This window comes from Solea senegalensis, linkage group LG21, assembly GCF_019176455.1.
Source record: "Solea senegalensis isolate Sse05_10M linkage group LG21, IFAPA_SoseM_1, whole genome shotgun sequence".
In the NCBI taxonomy this organism is placed as follows: domain Eukaryota; kingdom Metazoa; phylum Chordata; class Actinopteri; order Pleuronectiformes; family Soleidae; genus Solea; species Solea senegalensis.
In genome coordinates this window covers 1,884,654-1,900,852 of record NC_058040.1, presented here as the reverse complement: position 1 = coordinate 1,900,852, position 16,199 = coordinate 1,884,654, and the positions used below count along the sequence as shown (strand labels likewise).

Genomic DNA, 16,199 nt, shown 5'->3' with positions numbered 1-16,199 from the left:
TAGTCTTAGACTTTAACCGTTTATGTAACAACCATCTTCCTCCTCCCCTGCTCAACGCTCACTGCTCAGCAGACACACAGCACCATGTCCGACGCCGCTAACGCTGCTAACGCTGCTAGCGCTGCTACCAGCGGAGACTCCGGACTCAACGGTGAGTTCAACTCCTCTTTTATTTCCTGTCAGTGTGAAACATGTGTCTGTGAACGATGCCGAAGCTTAAATGTTCATTTATTTCTGGGTTTTAATCATTTCAAACAGTCAATTTTTAGCGTTTGTTTGTGTGTGTGTGTGTGTGTTTCTCCCCATCTGTGTTTATTGACATTGGCGTCGGGTTGACTGACAGGCGGGTGAGCCAATCAGCGCTGTACGCGGAGGCTTGTAGGCGGGGCTAAGGGTCGTCAACAAAGCGAGATGAAGAAGAAGTCAGAATTGGCAGAAAAGAAAACGGGCTAATTGTTTTAACATTCAACGGCGAAATGTGACTACATTAAATATATATATATATATATATACATATACTACCACACTACCAACATTATTTTGACGGTCTAACATGTATGAAATCTACATTCGAATAGGCTGAATGAAAGTTCGAGTTAGGGCAGAATTTATTATCAGCACAGTATCAGTATAGGACTAATGACGACAACAGTTGGCTGAATAAGCTGCCACCCCCTTGACTAATATGCTGGAGTTGTTATGTTTTTATGTTCACTCAATGTAGAAAATGTATATGTACTACATCTGTGAAAAATCTGTCTATTTTACTACAGAAGAGACTAAATGATGTCTGGGCTTGGGTGCAGAAAAACATGTGTAGATCTGTATTAGTTGTCAAGCCAAGTGCTCCAGATATAACAGATATTGACATAAAGTGCAGTTTTGTCGTTCTTTTTAAGAACAAACATTTAACATGTAACACTTAGCTGGTACATATAAATGGAAAAAACTAAAGTAAAGAAAAGCTCTGCTTTTCCCAGGAGATAAAATCCACTTCAATTAATCTGTCAATCATGTTGTGGATTAATAGAAAATGATGACGTTCTCAAAAGTCTTTTATTTTTTTATATGTTTATTTCGGTCTTGTTTTGTTTATAAACTAAAATGATTGAGTTATAAAGATTTCTTTGTTATATGGAGCAGATCATATCCCAAACACACATATCTTAAGTTTACTTATCCATTCAGCTTTTATGTATATCTATTTTTATTTTTATATTCTATTAAGTGATTACTGGAATTCATGTTAAAGTCTATACTTACATGGATGACACAGTGAGTTAGTGTTGGTGACAGTATAATTCCATGTGTGTGTGGACATGAATGACAAGAGAGAAGCTCTGCTTTCATAGAGAAGTAAACAAAGGCGTGTTTATAACACTGCTGCGCTGACTCTGCTCTGCTCACATAGCTGCTCTGGTTTAACTTTACCACACTATGGGGGGGGCATGACTTAGCATGCTATTTAAAGCCTCGGTGACAAGAGGACAGACGTTTGGGACGTGCTCAGAGTGGGCAGAGTTAGAATGTGATCAGAGCAGCAGTCCAACACGATTTAAGACAGAGACTTTAAAACCAGTTACATAGACATTTATCTACAGATAAATACTACAGACCTGCTCTGTGAACTTCGGGTTTAAACCTGGTTTTTCAGCCGTTTAGCCTGTTTTCCTCAGGCTCATCTCCACGGTAACATACGCTGCAAACTCCTCCTGAGCAGGTTCAGATCAAAACAGCTGTAGGAGAAACATGGAGATAAAACATAAACCCTAAAATACATCTGAAAGTTGACTGTAGCTGCAAAGCTCAAACATGTTGGTCAGTGTTTGTCAAACATGGAAATGATGATGTCCTCAAATGTCTTGTTTTTGTCCACAAACCAAACTATTTCACTTTTAATCATTTTTTCTTATATGGAGTAAAGAAAAGAACACTTAAACCAATTCATAGACTACCAAAATGTTTGATCGTTACTTTAGAGTCGATTAATCGCTGCAGCCTTGTACAAAATCTTATTCCAAGGCTAGAAAACAAGTGTTTCACCTGTAGTTTCAGTTTCTGCCTATAATCCTCCTAAATGTTACTCATTGGCCCTTTAACACTGGTTAACTGCCCAACTACTGACCCAATAAGATTACTAGAGATACAAAGAAATACTGTCAATCCTCAACTGTGTTGAAATTGAAATTTCGAGGAACCAGTTCATTTATTGTCATCTACTTGATTTTATGGAAATTCTCCTTTTAATGTGTGAACTTGTTTTTTTTAACCCTACATCGCCAATGATGTCAGCAACGAAGTCAGCAATGCCTCTGCGATCCTCGCACACACTGTCGGATGCCATTAACCTACAAGTGAGCATACATTAAATTACTTGTCCACTGTGCATGGAAGGTAAAGAGATTAATAAATTGACACTGAAGTGCTTTCTTTTGTTCACTTTAACAAAAAGTCATTACCTGAAATCACAGGCAGTGGTGAGTTCTGCACCTCCTCCGAGAGCCCTCCCCTCCACCAAAGCAACAGAGATCAGAGGCAGCCTGCACCGAGAAACTTATTCTGTCACCATATTGTAAGGCATAACATGAGCTGAACTACAATCTTTTTCATCTAGCAAAGTTTCAGAAGCAGGACCACACATCAACTGCACATCATCTAGCATTCCTATAAATAACCTCTTGACCGTTTCCTCCTCTTTTCATTCTCATTTTCCCCTTTCTTTACACTCCTCCACAGGGTTGTGAAGGTGTCAGCGTTCCCCACAGCATAACTCATACTTTCACACATCTTTACATGTCCATCCTTGCTAATGAATATCCAGACTGGTTTCTGCTGCTTTCACATTCTGCATTAAGTAGATTAGTTCACAGAAAAAATTGAGTTTTACCTGAGTAGTCTCGTAAGAGTGTTCTGCATGAACATACTCATCTTCATCCCATCCTAAGAGGCGAAAGAAACATTAATGCATCCAAATCAACACATTTTAGTTCACACTGAAGACAAAAAATTTTGCACACAGTACAGTAATTAAATCTGATTTGTGACAAGACACAACAAACCTATCTGCACAGGTTGCTTTGTTCATGATGTAGTCATACCCACGTTTGTGCCACCACTTTCAAACCCAATGCAGGAATAATGGCGGTGTATCATCTCTCTCTATCATCAAACTTGCAAATCACAGAAGAAAAACTTGCAGTGGAGGAGACTCATATATATTTGCGTTCTCCTTCATAGTACTGCAGCAAATACTTCAGTCACTGTTGTTGTCAGGTGTTGTGTTAAGAGTGACAAAAGACTATTTCAATTCAGATTTGAGCAACCAGTGCATTCAGAATGAGATGCATCTGAATCACCTCAAAATGTGTTTTTGAATCACATGTAGGTGACGTAAAAAAATTTATTCCATTTTGTTGATATCTGGATTTGCACAAAATCAAAATTTTCTCTGGTAATCTTAACAAGGCCATAGAGTATTAAAATCACACAAAGAGGAGAGATATATTTTTACTTTACTACCTGTGGGTTTGATATCGCCCTTACAGCATTGAGGTCTGACCCAGAGCAGAAAGTCTCAGCAGCACCACAGAGAATGAGGCCTTTGCCATCTGTCCAGTTCTCCAGCTCGCTCACCCGTTCCTCCAGATCCACCATCATACCGCCTGCAAGGATGGCAGAGCTCTGTTTAAGCAAAGCAACAAACCGGGATGCAGAGTGAAGTGCTTTTGATGTGTGTCACTGCCTGAATTTTAAGTCCACAAGAAAATCACATGTCTGTTTTTAAGAGTCTCCTAACCTGAGAGGGCGTTCATGCGAGATGGGTTGTTGACAGTCAGCACAGCTATGCCAGAGTCCTGTTTGAACAGATCGATGGAGCCACCAGGAAAAGCCTGGAGCTTCTCTCTGATCTCTGCCTCGTCAAAGGCATGAACGCTGGAATAAACACCACTGCTACTCTGTCTCTGCAGCAACCTAAAAGGAACGTCATTTATACATTACACAAATGTCTGCCTTCAGAGTAGATGTTTATGGGAACAGATGAGTACTTTATCAAGAGACAATATGCATTACTTGCAAAAACATCTCACATAACACTGGGCTCTCAATGACTAATTGTAACTATAAATCAGAGTTATACTAGTTATCAAGTTCTAGCGAGTTCATTTTGTTGGCTAGACTTGGTTGCATTTATGATTTATGAACAAATTCTGGGTTCCACTCTGTACACTTGATGTTCCTTTATTTATGACTACATTTACTACACCCGGAAAGGTGATAAACAACATTGGCAGGACTTGTTTACCTGCCCCAGGCTCCACAGCCACTTCTGCTTTTGAGAATTTGCAGCATCACTGCACACAAAGCCATCCTGCTGCTGCTGCTGCTGAGAAAAAATGTGAGCAAAAATAAGAGGCACAAATAAATTTAGAGAAAAGAAGCACAGTTACCATTTTAGTCTTGTAAAGCATGTGATAAAAATCCAAAGTCATCATAAATGAACGCCTTTTTGCCATTTTGTAAGAGCTGTGACCGTGACAAATTATTTTTGTGGCAGATGTTTTCACAGCAGGAAAGTGTCTGAGGTCTAGAGTAAGTCATTATGTGCAAACAAACAAGTGTTGTGCTTCTTATCAAATGAAGAAAAACTTTAAATTTGGTCACTCTATTGAGTAGGACATTTCTCAACACAAGACATTTATGAGTGGAAACTGAGTTTGCACTTTCTCTAGTGAGTAAGTGTCTGAGCCATGAATACAATACTTAATAAAGTGCAAATACCTGGGAATTATTATCACAATAGATGCTCTCAAAACTGTTGCTACTATTAATAATACTATAATATGATAAAAGTATTACTATTGTCTTAAGATCGACTAATCTGATAGTGCTTTAACACTCTGACATCTCTGAGTCTGGTTCTGCCATAGATTTCTTCCTTTATTTGTAGTTGTTGTTGTTTCTGTTTCAAACAAGTGCTTGAACTGTTGGGTTTCTCTTTCTCTCCAGAATATTGTATGGTCTCATTACTAAAATACCTTGAGGTAATACATGGTGTGATTATTGGTATTCAAACTGAATTTATCTTATTGAAGGCTGATGATGTTCACTGTTCTGAACACGTAATGAAAATGTATTGTAGATAAACATAAAGTACTGAGTGTAACAGAGGAGATAAATCCCTGCTTTACTGTGGAGACTCCAGAGTTCATTTAATTTCTCACAAACGTATAAACTATCGTCTGTTTCTCATCTTTTCTACACTTTACAGCACAGTCGTGAGTCAACAGAAAAAAACAAATTGAACACTAACCTTTGGTGGCAGTCGTGTGGTGTTACTCCCAAATACGTCCCCCTGGAAACCGAAACACTCCGGAAAAAAAGAGTACCGCCACGCCACACCCACACGATTGTTTTTCAGGGTGTCCACAGGAGGGCGCTACATGATTTCACTTCATGCACAGAGACAACGGATACGTGTTTTGTAATAATATTTTTGTTTATTACGTAAACCATATTTAAATATACGAACAATACGGCACTTGAGTCAAGACAGTGTAGAACAAAAAAGGAGCAGGATGTAAAAAGCGAAATAAAAAAATAAAATTAAGTATTGAGACATAATTAAAAAACCATTAAGAGAGCTTGGCTATTTTTAAGTTATACTCTTTTATAAGATGCATTGGAACAGAAGTAACAGAAGATGTAACTTTAATCCTTTTTATTCATATTTACACAACATTCAGCAAGCCATACATCTACGGTTTGATAATAACTGTTATTCATTTATTTTTCAGTTTTTGAGAGAGCTGCTCTTTGTCTGTCACACCTCTGTAAACACAGTCTACTCAGAAACTGGCTGCACACACATGTCCTTATTCAGTAGTATTGACAAGAGACTTCATATAAAACATAGTGTACAAGTTATATTACTTGTATGTTTATTAGTATTGGCACCCAGAAAAGCTTTTTCTTCTTCTTTTTGTTCAAGTGCAAAGCTGTGGTAGTAGATTTCGTTGAATTCACGTGATGTTGTGCCAGACACCAGTGACGTAGCTGAATCTAAAAGCCAAGACATGTCCAAATATTTCTTATCAAACAACAGCCCACTCTGGGATTTGGTTTTTATGTTTGATTTATGAGCAGTAATAATAAAATCGGATTTGCTGTTGAAAACAACCTTGGAAAACGTGGCCCTTGCTTGCGGATTGGTGCTGCTCCAGTCAATCCAAAAATGTATAATATTGTACCAAGAAAGGGTGATAACAAGTGAAAACAACTTGGTGTGTAACGCAGACAGTGCAGGCATAAACAAACAAGAGAGGGAGGGTGAGAGAAAGAAGGTGCAGACATTTCATGTCCTGTCCTCTGATCTACAGCTACTGGGGAAATTAATCCTTCACTTCTCTCCACATATACTTTACTGCTATTTGCAGCCTTGAAAAAGTCTGTGAAAACCAAATGAGGAACCAAAATACATTTATGTGTCACTTGGGCCAGTGAGGATTCCTGAGCCATGTTAAATTGAATTATAAGTGCATAGAATTATAATCATATATCAATAACTCTGACATCTCTTATCTTCTTTAGACGCATCTCTCGACAAAGGAAAGGCTACCCTTTAAGTGCAATCATTAAGATCATTTAAAGATTATTTATTTATGACACTTTAGTGCTATTATTGACACCAGTCAAGTGTTTTTTCCTTAAATGGGTGTTTTTTTAGTGGGACCAAACTCTGAATGACAGTCCTGCAAACATTAAAAGGTCAACAGCAAGAGTACAGTACACTGCATCCAAGACTGGAGAGGGAGACATCTCTGCTTTAAGGCCCACACCTCTCTGGTCTATTTAAAAGTGGGGAAGGAATTTGAAAAGGTCGGTGGGACTCTTCCCAAACAAGCATTCCAGACACACTGACTCCTCTTCTTGTTCTGTACAGTAGATTGAGTTATGTCAGCTTGGCCACAACCTGTCTTTACATATCATTGTTTGAAGTGAAGCACCTGGAGGATGTGATGATTCAGAGGTATTTACTTGTGTAGTAGTCGCAGAGTTATTTTTGTGCATGTGCAAGTGATGATCACACTGGCTTTAATATGTGATGGATTGGCAGTCAATCAAAAATGTGTCTCCTCCTTCAGGAACTTTGGTTTTCAAGAATTTTAACTGTTCCTGTCTTTGTCCATTCATTCATTCATTCATTCATTCATTCATTCATTCAGACTCTGCTCCGGGCTTTAAGTGATTTTTTGAAGTCAGGCATGCTGCTTTATGATACATCCAGATATCAATGATGCAGCTGCAGACTCTGGCTGATAATGGAAGAGAGGCTGAACTAACACTCTGGATAAAGGCAGAGAGAGAGAGACAGAAAGACATAGAGAGGTATGAACACATTGAGTGCATGTGTGTGTGTGCGTGTTTATGTGGTATTCCTTATGTTGTGGAGATACATTATGGGGACTTGATTTAAGTCCCCATAATGTAAATTAGGCGAGGCGACATATTAATTAAACATTCCCTAGTCCCTTATCCAATGTTTCCCCATCTTAACTAAATGCCTAAACATAAATCTAGTCCAAAAACCTTAGTCTGAACTCCTTAAAAAGCCCTTTGAAGTTCTAAACACACGCGCGCACACACACACACACACACACACAAAGATCAGCACAAAGATCAGATCAGGGCCAGGGTCTATATCAGGGGAGGAAGAATGGCAGGTGCCAGAAACTCTTGGACCTGGAAGTTTCCTTTGAGGAGTGTTATGAAGACAGTGTAGCTGGAGGACACAAAGCCAGGAAATGCAATTATTGAGGGTCAATGAACACTTTCCTCACAACAACAGCATCAAGGATGTTACTGTAGACCACTAAAATACCATAATTAAACTTTAGTGTGTATAGTTTGTCTAAAACCGCATCTGAACCATTATCACATTCACATAACAACACAACTAATATCAACAATTTGTAGTTAAAACAGAAAAGTATTCTACAAATCAGAAACTATTCATATTTGTATTTATAAAGGGGCAATAAAACTGTTGTACTTATATTAACTAATGATTTTTTGTATACAAAGTATTTAATGACAGGTGATATTAAATAGAAAAATGTAATTTCTTACACCCCAACAATCACTATCACCATCACAAGTAAAAAGAGGCCTAGTGACTTTTTTAGTGATTAGTCTGCCAGTAAGTATTAGCATGAGTCAAAAAGCACTTTGAATAGCTTCAGTGTTTACACTTGATGACAATCTTTTGTTATGTCACTGCAGCAACTATGTGCTTGAAGGATAAAATACAGATTGTTCCGCAAATTCTTTCCAGTGCGTTTTAAGCAGCGCTGGAATTAAATCAGTTAGTGATGGTTACATAACGGCTTCAGCATCTGGAAACCTCCAGACCTGAGCACCGGCCAGTATCGAGGAATCTACACTCTTGTCCAACCTTAACACAGAAAAAAAAAACAGAGTGAGGCAGCCAATACGGCAATAGGCTGGGCACTAGGAGAGGATGACAATATTTATATTTATATCAGCTCTGGGGTAGGATTTCTGGCACCATAACATTGTCGCACCTGTTATTTCAGTCAGCGTACGGTGCCAGGTTTCAGGGTGAGAGGTTAGGAGAGGTTAGGTGTCTGTGCCCCTCAGGCCCAACGGTGTGTATGGCTTTGTGTGTGTGTGTGTTCATTTTGTACATTTATATAAGTGAAGGGGCATATGGTATATTTATGTATAAGCAGAGATACAAAAAAGACGTATATGTTTTATATTGTCGACAGGAATACAGATGTTATCTGTATAAGATATTAGAAAAACAGATTTATTATTTTTCACAATTCTTTTACAATAAATGACCCCTTAATAGGTTTCCACTCTGATTCTTTACAATATCACACCATTTTTTGTGTTATGTTGTATATATAATATTGGTGTGACTATTACAGTCAACTGTAGACAATATGTATACTGTGCAGGAGCATATTTACATCGCATTAATATATAAAATGACTAATCAATACTGTGAAAGTACAGTATGTAGGATCATTTATCGCCAATGCACACACGTTCATTTGATGTGAAAGTCATGCAACAGGTAGCCATTCATTTACTGTGAGTCAACTGTACTGTACTGCATATGTTGATGCCGTTCACAAGTATAACAAAGCACAAAGACCCACTCACACGGACACGGCTGATGAGACGGATGGTTCCACGTCTGCTGTCACTCTGCAGTCACCACTCAGTGTCACTCAGGACGTGAGCCAACAAAACTCAAGGAGCCAGTCAGTCTTTCGCGTCTGGTGTTTCACGTCAGTGAGCTGGGTGTTTGCCTCCTGTCCGAGCAGTCACAGAAATATTTATATATTAATATGATTTATCATATTCAGAATTGATTAAATTATTGTTAATTTGGCTGGATGAGGAATGAGATAAAAAAAAAAATCAGTTTTAATAACACAAAATGTGTCCCCTAACTTTTAAATACTAGAATAATATTCCCATTATGTTATACTCATTATAAAATACGTCTAAGATAAGAAACAACTTCAAAAAGTGTAAGTAAGTAAGTTGATATTGGTTGTACAAAGAAAATGAGAAAAGTTTAGGTTCTTAAGTTTATTACACAAAAAGAACAGCAAAGGCATCACCTTCATCATGATATGATTCACCACCTTAACCAAAGATCTATACTACTCGACTGAGTGTCCTGATATGTGACCATTCAGAATTAGTAAAAGTAGAAAAAAAAGGCTTTTCAGTATGTTTTATACGCGTCATTACTTATACACAAAAGCAAGCTCTCGTGAAGGGCCTTGAACATACATTTTAAGTGGAAATGGATTGGACAGGAGACATAATGCCATTACAAACACTGAATTTCACTTTCAAAACAGGAAAATGCATAAAAAGAAACCAGCCTTTGGTACAGAGTTATACATATATATTTATATATATATATGTATATATACATATATATATATATATATACACATATATATAAAAAGAAGGAACTCACATCTGTTGATATCAAGTGAATGTTTTTGAGTAAGCATGAAAAAAAAAAAAGAAGAGCATAAAGAATGAGCATAAAGAAATATTTTCGTCACAGGCAAGGTACAGTCCATACATGTATTGTGGGTAATATTCAGGAAGGCAGAAGAAACAACTCTGCTCCGTTAAGCACACTGAGAGTGTGATGTCAGGGGAAATCGCCTCGACTACCTTCATCTCTGAAAATCACATTTTGTGCAAAAAGCACACGTTGCGCATGAAATACAAAATACTTTACAATTTAAATACATCTTTCTGAAATTCATTTGGCTGGAAGTCATTGTAGGTCATCTGATTATGAGCTAGCATCACTTTTAAAGGCATAAATACTTTATATAGAACAGGAGTATTTGACTGTTGTTGTAAAATCTTGAAGGCTACACTAGTCAAGGCTATAATTCTGACCTGAGCATAGGATATCCAGAGACAGTTGGCATGAATGACTGAGGCATCGGATGTGACTGATCCTTTGGAAGGTGATGTTTTGACCTTTGACTGTCTGCTGAGGCTGTGCTTAACTCAAGCTGCTCTTGAGATCCTGCACTTGCCGTCCTTGGTCAGTTACTGTGGCGTCCACAGGATGCCATATACATTCGACCCATGAGTTAATGAACTCACAGCTGGAGCACTTAGCTGAGTCTTTAGGTATTTGGAGAAGCAGTACGTGTTTGGCATGTACAACAGAACGCTGTCATTGAAAGCTTCTGGCCTCTGGTTCATACACACAGTGAGGTGGAGTCTCTATGTGAAAGGCGTGTGCGTAGGTAAAGGAGGAAGTGGGTTTCTGAAGACGACAGGATGGAGGTAAGATGGGGGCAGTGGTGGAGGAGGAAGAAGCGGGGGAACGGCTGGCCCATCGTGAGGGGAGGCGTCGGTTGGCAGGACGAGTCGGCCTCGAGAAACACTTTGGGACGGAAGACGAGGAGACAGAAGACTCTTCATTTGCCTGTGGAGAGACAAATGAATTAACATTTAGGATTATCACACCATCCTGTTGCCAATCAAACTCACACAGAGAGATACTTTACATTTTGTCACATGTTCCATCTGTAGTCTTCTTGACCCTAGGGAAAACAACAGGTATATTTCAAACAGGACCACTGATGAATCCACATGACATCTCACGGAGAAGGTAGGCACCCCCCTTCCTTTTCTGCTGCCACTTCACTGCACTTCAGAATCATCAAAGTTCATTTTGAACACTGCTCCCTGGTCAAGGCTGAACTGAAGTGGTGCCACGAATCACAATGTTTGCACAAGTTCAAATTAAATTGGCCTGATAATTGCGCCAAACAATTTATTTGACATGTGCTGGACTTTGAAGCAGAGTAATAAGCCTTTAGCCTTCTTATTTACGTGGTTTGCCATGGGCATTTAGTCAGCTGGCTTCTTGCAGATACCTCTGTAATTACAGCACAAAAGCAAGGAAATCACATGGGAGAAAAAAATTAAGAATAAAAGACATGTTGTTAAGGATGACAGACCTCCTGCCAAGTTTTGTATGCCACATCAACACTTCCATTTGTTAGTAGACTAAAAGGCATAACCTACATGCCCAGAATATAATGGTGTCTTGGCCTGCTTCTGTCTCTTAGAACATACCAGAAATAAACAACATTCCCTCTGGAGCTGTCCTCTGTTAGCAGCAATTGCTAGAGAATTCAGATTGGAACATGAGATGGACTGAATTGCTAAGTTCATTCTGGGCTACTGATAATTAACTTACTCATTATAAAGTGCAGTTTGACATAATAATATTTCAGTCTAACAATATGCAAACTAACATTTTATGTGAGGAGAATCCCACTCAATGTTTCACCTGATTTATGGCAAGACAGGTGCTTCTACAGTATGTTGTGCTTGTATGTTTAAGATTGAATGCATCTCAGTCTGTACCCACCTGCACTATAAGCTGAATCTCTTTCACACCCATGGCAGTGTGGCTGCTGAGCTGTGCATGTGTAGTGTGTGTCTGTGCGGTGTTAGAAGTCTGTACGTGTCTTAGAGTGGGAGGTAAAGGCAGAGGGTCCATGTCCAGCATGTCTAGTTCAGTGACAGTCTCCTGCTTCCGAACACTGAGGTTAGGATGTGACGTCATCTCGTTCAGTTGGCTCTGGCTTTGTTGGGCCCTAGCTGCAGTCTCGTAATTCTTCAGAATTCTTTCAACTGCTCCATAGTTGGACCTGGATCCCTCAGGCCGTGGGTACGCCGCCAGATTGAGGGTCTTCCAGGGATGGTCGATCATCATTCGAGGTCCATGCCTGGTGGAGTCAGGCTGGGAAGGAGGTGAAGACACATGCCTTGGCTGCGCCTGGTGCTCTGGCTGAGTCACCGGTCTTTGTTTGTTCTCCACAGGCAACTGCTGGATTGGGGCAACCACTCTGGCTGCAGGCTGAAGCTTTACTCCATGTGGAATCTCATTCATCAAGTTGGAATCCTCCATGTTCTGTCCTGGCTGGTTATTTGCAGACGAGACAGGCTCACAGAAGACAGCCCCAGTGGCTGCTCTTCGCTGTGTTTTCCTGAAAGGACTGCTTGGTGTTTGAACTTTGTGATTGACCTCAGGCTGGTGAGCAGGACTCTGGGAGATTATTGTGGTGGTGTCCCTGAGTCCAACCTGTGGCTGTTCAAATGAAAGATCAGATGGGGTGTCTTGCTTTATTCTGACCCCCTGGCTTTCAAGACCACATCTCAGTCCCCTTGGTAGGACCTCAGTATTTTGAAATGTGGAATCTGATATGACCTCAGGATTCACACCCATAACACCGGTGCTGAAATCAGTACAGTGTGGCTGAAATCCTGTCTCGCTGGGCAGTAAAACGTCTGTTGCTGCTTGGCAACCCAGAGAGGAGGCATCTGTACTAGTAAAACTGTCTTGTTGCTTTACACCACGGCCCATCTCAGCCTGAAACAAAGTTCGGTTGAACTCAGCTGTTTTTTGTTCCAGCATTATGTTTCTTCTGGAGCCCTGGAGGTCGGGGCTGACAGGTGTTTTTTCCAGACTGGACAACAATACATCTACAGGTAATTCTGTGACCCCTGGAGGCGTTTGCAGATCAGGATTTTTGAGGTTACCGACACCAGGGTTGTAATCTGAGCGCAAGTCTTTCGCAGTACTCAGTATGCTCACCTCAGGGAAACTCTTTTGTACTGTCTCACAGGGAGATAACTTGCTGCTGCTGAACTTGCTAGCATCACAGGACCAGCGGTTGTGGCAGCAGGCCATATTGCAGTTAGAGTGAGCAGGAACAGAGCAGGATGATACTGCACCATCAATGAAAACCTTTCCTTCATTTTCTTGTAGCATCGCCTCGAACTTCCTGACAATGGAGGGGCTACTGCACTTTCTGTCCACGAGAACACAGGGGCTGTGGCACCTTTTCGCTGTAGTTGTGGGGGATTCCGGGATGTGGAGTTCTGTGTCTGTTAGGGCAGAGGTGCTCAGGTTCCAGGAGGAGGAGCGTGGTGGGATGGGTGGAGCTGCTGTGTCTATTTCAGAGAGTATCGTCTGTGTGTCTCTGCAGCTGTTGGGATCTGCAGCACTTGTTCTCCAGGAGTCACTCACAGTGTTGGCCCGCCAGGTGTTATCTGGTGACAAAGTGATCCAGTTTTCCCTCTCCAAGGCCCGGAAATCATCGTAGATTTGACTAAGGTCGCAGGGAGGTTCATCCTCCTCATTTACACCCAGGAATTCAGACTGATTCCTGGAGGAAATTAAACAGCAGAAGGCATTTAGTTTATTTAAATGAGTCCATTTCAAACCATGTCATATTTCTAAATTAATTTCGCCATGCTAAACTATGTCTAGCTACACACAACAGACATGACACTGAGATTCTGATCTGTATAAGCACATAAATACAAGCGAGCAGCATAGTTTCATGTTGATACCTGAAAGTTAAAATGGATTTTATTTACCTCTTATCGCCACTCTTGTTTCTGATCTCATCCTGGTAGCTGCAGAGCTCCTCGCTTACACGTGCTATCTCCTTCAGCGCCTGAGACAAAGATATACAAAGAGACAAGCTGGAGATTAAGTGATGCTTAAGAAATGTACACAAATGGTAGATTAAGAGGACTGGAAATCTGAAGAAACCAAGGAATGATGAAGGAGAAAAATGAAACTACAGGATTACTGGTGATCAGACAAGCATTTGACAGCACAGAGAGGTAAAGACTAATGTGCACTTCACCCATATGTCTTTCACAAACAGGAAATGGTTTGAAACACTTACAGCATTAAGAGTAGTGGTGTTCCTCTTCTTGTCACTGCCATACAGGTCTGCCCAAACAGGACTTTCTTGTGGACCGACAGGGACGTTGTTTTCATTCCCATACAAAGCATTTTTCTGTGGCATTTGACATTCAGGAGCTCCATTAAAAATAGCAGCCATCTCTGTCGTATCAACAGAAACTCTTTTATTATCAACAGAGTCTTGCTGCCAAGTGCCCCTGGATCTCAAGTCGTCCACCAGCGAAGGCTGTGACGGTTCATTCTGAGAAAACGGACCACCGATATTGAAGTCACAGAGGCTGTCTACTTGGAAACGGCTATGTTGACGACTCTCTCTGTCACTGATGTTTCTGTTGAGACCAAAGCCAGGAAACGACGCTTGTCTGTTTTGCTCCGACTGACTGCTGCTGCTGAGCGGCTCAGAGCGCGAGTTGTCGCTGAGCAAACTGGAGCCTGTGCTGGTGGAAGGTATGCTCAGTCTGTGCACGACATCATCACCGTCCAGTCTGGTCCCCTCTCGCTTGAATCTCACTTCACAGTACAGCTACAAACAGGAAAGAGAAACAGACGTCATCATATTTTTTTAAATGTGTCTCAATTTGAAAACTGGATCTTGGATTAAATTACTAATAAATAATAAATCACACAGTTAAATACACCTGTTTATCCAGTAATGTGCTCAAAGCTGAATTATAAACTGTGTTATTTCTGAAATGACTCCACCTTGGCGCTCATAATGGGAGGGAAAATCAGTCAAGTATAAAAGTATGATGAATGTAAATGGCAAAATGATTAAATACTACTACTACACCAATATACACCGACTCTAACTACTCTAATATAGGAAGATAATCTTATGAACATATTTAGACCACATCTTAAAAAAAAAAAGGAAAAAGACATTCCACAAATTCTTTCACATAAATGGATGACCTCTAGCCTCGTACCATGAAATCTCAAAATAGTAACTATTTCATGTTGACTGGGCTTGTTTCCCATCATGCAATGTCTCGATGGGACTTTAGTCTGCTTTATTCCTCTGCAGTTTTCCCCTCTCATTTTCTGGTCTCAGGGGCAAATGAGAGCCACATGTTCTTTTCATAGCAGGCCTTTTTCCGTGCCTTTGCACTCTGTACAACTACTTGTGTATAGCCTCTTTCATTAAAAACTGTAAATCTGCTGTTTCAACCATGTCAGATTTTAATCTGCTGTTGGCCTTGAGCTTCATCACAACACATGATTAACTTTTCTGTTGTGTTACTTTGACTCTGCCTCTGTTGCAAGCCATCTTCCCCTTTCTATAACACCTCAGGTCCCAGACTGTCTTCATCACTGTATTTGTCTCAGTGCCCAGAGGTCAGAGCTACAACAGAGCCCACACCCTCCCCTTCCACTCCTTCCTTTTCTCACATTCTGCAGCTGCAATGATCTGGGATATTGTTTTGACAGCGTTGGTGTTTAACAGGATGTGTAGGAGGGAGATGTAACACACTTAAGGAAGAAAAAAATATATATAAATCACTGAATCTTGACAAACGCAGCATTTCCATTCAACCATGCAGTCACTCCATCATACCTTCTCTATTTTCTTCTGCATATCTTTCAGCTGGGTCTCCCATTCCTTCCTCTCTATGTCAAACCTCTCCAAAAGCTCAGCTTTTTCTCGTAACCAGTCCCTCTCATTGTGCTCCAGACGATAGCGTAGGTCCATGGCGGTTGAGCGCGTGTCTGCCAGGAGCCTCCGCTGCTCCTCCCTCTCTCGGTGGAGAGCTGGGGTCTCACCGCACTGCGCTTGAGTGCCCTGCGGCGCCACAGAACCAAGACCTGCTGACTGGACCTGACTTTTTGACTGATTTTGGAAGACATACTACACAACTACTTTTTTGACCGATTTCGGACGACA

The 16,199-nt window shown here is 40.5% G+C and overlaps 2 protein-coding genes across 4 annotated transcripts; both read right to left on the bottom strand.

The window, feature by feature from the left end:
* Positions 1–1,658: 1,658 nt before the first annotated feature.
* Positions 1,659–5,336, bottom strand: LOC122758626 (ethylmalonyl-CoA decarboxylase-like). Its single transcript, XM_044012890.1, has 8 exons — positions 5,312–5,336; positions 4,304–4,384; positions 3,797–3,972; positions 3,520–3,662; positions 2,888–2,940; positions 2,460–2,540; positions 2,276–2,348; positions 1,659–1,712 (listed from the first exon to the last, which is right to left on the bottom strand). The coding sequence occupies exons 2-8, from the start codon at positions 4,366–4,368 to the stop codon at positions 1,659–1,661; spliced, it is 645 nt and encodes a 214-aa protein (XP_043868825.1). The 5' UTR covers positions 4,369–4,384; positions 5,312–5,336.
* A 4,276-nt stretch (positions 5,337–9,612) lies between these two features.
* LOC122758542 (uncharacterized protein KIAA0408-like) lies at positions 9,613–16,128 on the bottom strand. Of its 3 annotated transcripts, none has more exons than XM_044012779.1 (6): positions 15,873–16,128; positions 14,298–14,840; positions 13,981–14,060; positions 11,963–13,766; positions 11,091–11,126; positions 10,703–11,008 (listed from the first exon to the last, which is right to left on the bottom strand). In XM_044012779.1, the coding sequence occupies exons 1-5, from the start codon at positions 16,005–16,007 to the stop codon at positions 11,097–11,099; spliced, it is 2,592 nt and encodes an 863-aa protein (XP_043868714.1). In that variant the 5' UTR covers positions 16,008–16,128; the 3' UTR covers positions 10,703–11,008; positions 11,091–11,096. The 3 variants fall into 3 exon arrangements, 2 of the variants coding, with proteins under 2 accessions (XP_043868712.1, XP_043868714.1); XR_006358160.1 differs by having other exon boundaries at positions 10,841–11,008; positions 11,091–11,464; XM_044012777.1 differs by lacking the exon at positions 11,091–11,126 and having other exon boundaries at positions 9,613–11,008.
* Positions 16,129–16,199: the final 71 nt, after the last annotated feature.

Bases quoted from the DNA above. Each gene is read 5' to 3' on its own strand.
- LOC122758626 (XM_044012890.1), bottom strand. From the start codon at position 4,368: ATGGCTTTGTGTGCAGTGATGCTGCAAATTCTCAAAAGCAGAAGTGGC. The intron at 3,663-3,796 runs GTTAGGAGACTC...CCATCCTTGCAG, and splicing joins TCGCATGAACGCCCTCTCAG to GCGGTATGATGGTGGATCTG. The intron at 2,941-3,519 runs GTAGTAAAGTAA...TTCGCCTCTTAG, and splicing joins GGGCGATATCAAACCCACAG to GATGGGATGAAGATGAGTAT.
- LOC122758542 (XM_044012777.1), bottom strand. From the start codon at position 16,007: ATGGACCTACGCTATCGTCTGGAGCACAATGAGAGGGACTGGTTACGA. The intron at 14,841-15,872 runs GTATGATGGAGT...TCCTGTTTGTAG, and splicing joins TGCAGAAGAAAATAGAGAAG to CTGTACTGTGAAGTGAGATT. The intron at 14,061-14,297 runs GTAAGTGTTTCA...TCTTTGTCTCAG, and splicing joins ACACCACTACTCTTAATGCT to GCGCTGAAGGAGATAGCACG.